General features: G+C 38.0%; 1 protein-coding gene across 1 annotated transcript; it reads right to left on the reverse strand.

Moving 5' to 3' along the window:
• Positions 1-4,425: 4,425 nt before the first annotated feature.
• LOC110792949 (mitochondrial import receptor subunit TOM9-2-like) lies at positions 4,426-4,983 on the reverse strand. The gene has a single exon (XM_021997773.2). It carries the CDS (start codon positions 4,864-4,866, stop codon positions 4,564-4,566), a length of 303 nt encoding a protein of 100 aa, XP_021853465.1. The 5' UTR covers positions 4,867-4,983; the 3' UTR covers positions 4,426-4,563.
• Between the last annotated feature and the right edge of the window lie 1,038 nt (positions 4,984-6,021).

Genomic DNA, 6,021 nt, shown 5'->3' on the forward strand with positions numbered 1-6,021 from the left:
GTTTCTTTTTAGTTGCAATACTCTGACTTTCACTTTTGACAATGTATAGCTTGAACAATTAATATCTTAAATTATCAATAAGTAAAAGTTATAAAAGAAAATATATACCTTAAGCCAAACGTAGGAACTAGGAAGTATTTACATTTTGATCCGGTGTTCCCTTTAAAAATTATTGGTCTTTTGAGCGTGGAACAAGCAAGCAATGGTTGTGGGCTAATTGGGCCCTACCTTGGGCCTAGATAGGTCCCACATAAAGCACAACCTAAGTCTACACGTCACTTCGTTGTTCAATGTTTACGTGCCTAAACTTAATTTCGTACTTTTTATCATTGTTGCCTAAACAATTTAATGTTCTTTTTCCAAAAAAAAAAAACGAACAAGGGATTGTTATTCTATGAGCCAAGGGATCACATTACACCAAGAAGGTTGTTTACTTGCTTGGACGAAAATATGATGTTGCTAAAATCTTCACTCATAATGTAATCAATTCTAGGTTTCTAGCTTTCCCCTTTGACGAATTTCTGGATTTGATGGGGTTGTAATTGAAGTTTAACCTGATAAAATTTATTTGCGCCAAACTATTCAAGTTGAATTATTCGGTACACGACTAAAGTTGTACACCTATTTATCTTCCGTTAAAAAACCTTACTCCTTTAAACACATTTATATTAAAATCACTTTGGCCTAACCTATCACGTTGCATTATATTTTTATTCCATATTAATTGATGTTACACACTCGCATAGTTTTATCAATTCTTCTTCTTTTTGTTAATTTATTTTAAAGCTCATATCAATTATTCAATTGCATTTGTTTTCTCATTTTTTAACAACTCACTTGCACTAAGACAGTAACACACAACCTGATGAATCCAGATAGAAATCTGAGGACGTACACGAAAGTTTTAATGGAACTGAATAATATAACAAAATTACATTTTTTTTATCATTGATTATATTATATTGATAAGAGGTGGGAGCTCTCTCAATTAGGTCCACCTCTCAAATTAGCACATACAACATATTTATAATGGTTGTATCCTAGTTTCTAGATTTCTCTACACTCGTCTAATATTACATATTTCCACATCACATAGACTAAGATATTTCTAGATACATCCTTACTTAATTTTTCATTACACTTCTAGATTTTTCTATACTAACCTCTAATAGTATCTTACTTAATTTTTCATCACACATCTATATTTCCAGAGTAACCTCTAAGGCTCTGTTCTATTGGACTTGTTTTGACTGAACTTATATTATTTGAACTTATCTGAACTTAACTGAACTTATTTGTATTTATTTTATCTGAAAAAAACGTATTTTGTCTGAAATAAACTTATTTGTGTGTGAAAATATCTGAAAAAAAACTTATTTTTGCTGAACTTATATTATCTAAACTTAATTAAACTTATCTGAACTTATTTTATCTGAAATAAGTCAAAATAAGTCGAACAATGCCTAATAGCATAATCCGTACTTCATGGCAAAGTTTTGATTGTGAAGGTTAAATTAAATAAATTGCATGATAATGAAATCCTTGTTTTTTCTTATAGCCAATACTGAAAGCACGGATTGAAAGGATTGTTGATGGCTTGGACCTTGATCTCTACCGCCAGTCCCTCCAGCTCTTGACCAGCTTTTTATAATTAAGTGGTTTTGCCTCCTTGACAGGGATGATAGATTTGGTGCTTTTATCTAGCTCTTGAGAAAGCTTAGGGATATGTGATTGAACTAACTTGGTAAAATCTTTTATCATAATACGATCTTCGACAAAGAGTTTCTTGTAAGGCTATGAAAGGGATGTGTGTATTTTGGCCCGAACCAATCGACTGCTCATTCGGGTTTCAGTCCACAAAATTCCAGGATCCTGGCTGTGTTCCGGTCATGGCTTTACCATTTCATAGCTGTTGCTCTATGACAACCACAGCTCCATGATATCCACATTTGTTGTGTCTGAAATCATCCATTGCAGTGCCAAGCAATCTGCCTAAAGATGGTCGTGGGCCCGAGGCCCGACCCGGTACGAAAAAGCCTGACCCAATACGGGCATGAAAAAAGCATGGCCCGTTACAAAGCCATGGGACATAGGCCAATTTTATTTTAGAAAAAACACGACAAGGCACAACACGACTCGACCCGACACGACAAATCATGCTAAATTTAGTTAAACTGGCTTAGGCACGACGGCCCGGCCGCCTGTGGGCTTGGGCAGATCCTGGGGCCTTTTTGAACTTTCCAGCCCGGCCCAACACGACACAGAGTGGGCCTGACCTGGGCCCAGCCCACGACCATCTTTAATTTATCTGCCTCTAATGCAGCAGACATTTCCTCTGTTCTAATTTCATTAGGGATTTGCTTCTATACTGGTCATGGACTCATGGTTAATCAAGATAATGTTGTACTGAATTAAACTTGTCAGAGTAAAATGCAAAATAGTTTGACAAACCGCTAAACAAGTGAAATAAGTAGCTAAATTAGTTGACATCTCATTATCTTGTTGATCGAACAAATAAAAAATATTCAATTTAAGAAAAATAAACAAAACCAAGAGATAATTTCTTATAAAGTATGTCAGACAAATGTGCATCTGTTTACAAATTGTGGCAGAAAGCAACTTTTGCACATGATGCATTCAAGACTATAGGGTAAAAACTCCATCTTGCTGAAAACAGCAACACACTACTATTGTAAGTTTGTAACCCAGAACGAACACGTTCTGATAATATCAAGAGTCGAAACCCAAAACTCAAAAGATGTACATATTCTGACAATTCTACACTCACCTTGCAGGACACAACTCAAGTTACAGACTTACAGTACAATACTGTCAGATAAGTGGGATTGCCATCAGGAAGACAACACAGCAAATCGATACCATAATACATGTTATTATTTATTACACACTAGCTCGTAAATCAAATGAAGAACGAAAGACAGTTTCCTAAACCACGCTAACAAGCACCATCCTCAATTCTTCACTATAGAAACAATACATGAAACTGATATAAAAACTCCAAAGATTAAGTGCCAATATACCACATCACAAGCAAACTTGGCAAGTACTGCACTTCCATTCTAAACATAGACCAGTATAAACTAATTCCCGCCTTTCTCTCTCCCTTAATAAGCCCTCTAAATCCCACTGTCCAAATCACCAAACTACCAAGCACTAATACAACTCCAATCGAAAGAAGTGCCAATATATCACATAACCAAAAGCAAACTTACCATGTACTTCATTTTCATTCTAAATATAGACCAGTATAAAACTGAATTCCAACCTCCCTTAACAAGCCTGGCTATCCAAATCACCACAATAACAAGCACCCATTCAAACGATTTTAAAAGATTAAGTCTTTTCGACAACCTACATATCCCCATTACCAACAGCAAACTTACCAAGCAATTCACTTTCCTCATAAACAGAACAAATCTTTTCCTCTGTGTTTCTACTACTAGTATTTTTTATCCACACAATTACAATTGTGAATAGAATACAAAGGGGGAGAATTGGTGGGAGCAAGAACACAAGTAAACGACGTTAAATCAAATTTGCCAAGTACTTCACTTCCATTTCTAAACATAGACCAGTATAAACTGAATTCTGGCCGTTCTCTCTCCCTTCCCTTAATAAGCCCTCTAAATCCCACTGTCCAAATCACCAAACTAACAAGAAGAAGAATTGCCAATATATCACATCGCCAACTCCAATCGAAAGAACTTACCATGTACTTCATTTTAATTCTAAATACAGACCAGTATAAAACTGAATTCCGGCCGTTCTCTCTCCCCTTAACAAGCCTCACTATCCTAATCACCACAATAACAAGCACCATCAAAGATCAAGTCTTTTCAACAACCTACATATCCGAGCCTCACTATCCAAACCATTCGAACGATTTTAAAAGATTAGTGTCTTTTTGACAACCTACATATCCCCATCACCAACAGCAAACTTACCAAGCAATTCACTTTCGTCATAATCATAACAATCCTTTTCGTATGTGTTTCTACTAGTATTGTTTATCCACACAATTACAGTTGTAAATATAGTACAAAGGGAAGAATGGTGGGAGCAAGAACACAAGTATAAGACATTAAAGCAAACAAGGAAATACAAGAACTAGGCATGTTTTCAATAGAGGATTTTTGATGGGGTTAGCAGGACTTTTGATGCCTGTAGTAGTTGTTAAGCCATGGATTCAATCAAAGAAATTTGTTCAACTTTGGCCAAGTTTTCAGGAATTTGAGCAGATCATCCAGTCCAAATCACACAATAAATCAAACAAAACCCTAAAACCCCTGCAACTAACATCAAATCAATTCAACGCAAACACACCCAAAAACAAAATTAACATCAATTCACAAATGCAATTCAAATTTTTATTCATAGCACAATAATAGGGCATAGAAATAATCGTGAAATCGAACAGAAAAACCATTCTCATCAATTAATTAATTCATAGCAGAACATAAAATCCATAAAATTTCATTCGTTCCACCAAAATCAAACTCGTAAATAAGAAAAACCCCAAAAAAACCCAGATTCATTCGATTTTTAATGGGCGGCGGGGGGAGGGGTGCCGAGAAGACTAGCCTGCTGAAGCTCTATAGCATCCAACTGACCATCGCGCTCGAGCTCGATGATGAGAGGGAGAGCAAGGACGAGGAAAGTGGTGCCGACGATCCAAGCAGCTTTTCCGGTGCTCTTGAGCAGCTTCTTGGTGACACCAGCCACATCGCTAGCAGATTGTACCCCTTTTTGGAAGATTGGTGAATCTGAAACTGTGTTTGTCACTCTTGCTAATACTCCGCCTCCATTGTCGCTGCTTGATCCTATTCTCTTTCTTCCTGACGCCATTGATTGAATTGAATTGTGTTGTTGGAGAGAGAATCAAAGAGAAAGGGTTTTGTCGGGGTTGGATTTTACTTGATACGGAGTTGTGGATTGGGGTTTATGAACAAAAAGGTTTATGTGCTCATTGTGTTTAATTGTTTATATACGGAGTCAAACAAAGGAAATGTTTTTTTAATTTACTTTTGGGTCTAGAGAGGGAAAATTCTTAAATCAACCAGGTCTACATTTAGACCAAGCCCAAAACACAAGGTGGGTAGCTAAAGATGGCCGTGGGCCGGGATATATTTCGGTCGAGCCCACGAGTTGTGGACCGGAACGATCCGATCCACGTCAAGCCACTTGTAACATGTCAGGCTGAAAATTATTAAAATGCGGCCTCGCCCATATCAAGCTTGCTTGTAACGCGTCGGACTGATAATTTCAAGTTTCAACAATGTGTTTCAGGTCCACGTGCCATCGTGTCGGCCTGCAGCCAGACAGGATCAGGCCGTCGAACAGCCTCAGCTAATATTATAACTTTAGCGTACCTTGTTGTATTTTTTCCAAAATATATTGCAGACCATGACCCACGACTTCAGGTCTGTGTTGGGTCGTGCCTCGGTCCTACCACAACCTTTATCAGTGTAGCTACCCTTTTAATCTCACACATATGAAGTCGACGTCCTTAATTCTAGAGGTGAATAAAAATCGGGGTAGGCAGGACTTTGACACAAAAGTGTGTCCAAATTCATATTCGGTGCGGGCTTTTCTGGATCAGGATCGAGCTTTGATTTAAAGTGTGTATTTTAGGCTGCCCAGCCCTGCATCTTATCGGGTTTGTCGTGTTTTTTCCAAAATAAAATGCAGACCACGACCCATGACTTCGGGTCTGTGCTGGGCCGTGCCTCGGCCCTCCCATAGCCTTCATCAGTGTAGATACCCTTAATCTCACACATGTGAAGTCGACGTTCATTAATTCTAGAGGTAACAAAATTCAGAGTAGGCCGGACTTTAACACAAAAGCATGTCCAAATTCATATTTGGTGCGGGCTTTTCTGTCAAGATCGGGCTTTGGTCTAAAATGTGTGTTTTAGGCTGCCCAACCCCGCATCTTATCGGGTCGGGTCGGAGCGGCGGGCCGTGTGATCAGGTGTAATTAATTCGTCATTTCATTTCGTC

The sequence above is a fragment of the Spinacia oleracea genome, chromosome 1, assembly GCF_020520425.1.
Source record: "Spinacia oleracea cultivar Varoflay chromosome 1, BTI_SOV_V1, whole genome shotgun sequence".
Classification (NCBI taxonomy): domain Eukaryota; kingdom Viridiplantae; phylum Streptophyta; class Magnoliopsida; order Caryophyllales; family Amaranthaceae; genus Spinacia; species Spinacia oleracea.

What these genes read in the sequence shown, in the direction of transcription:
- LOC110792949 (XM_021997773.2), bottom strand. Translation starts at nt 4,866, where the DNA reads ATGGCGTCAGGAAGAAAGAGAATAGGATCAAGCAGCGACAATGGAGGC.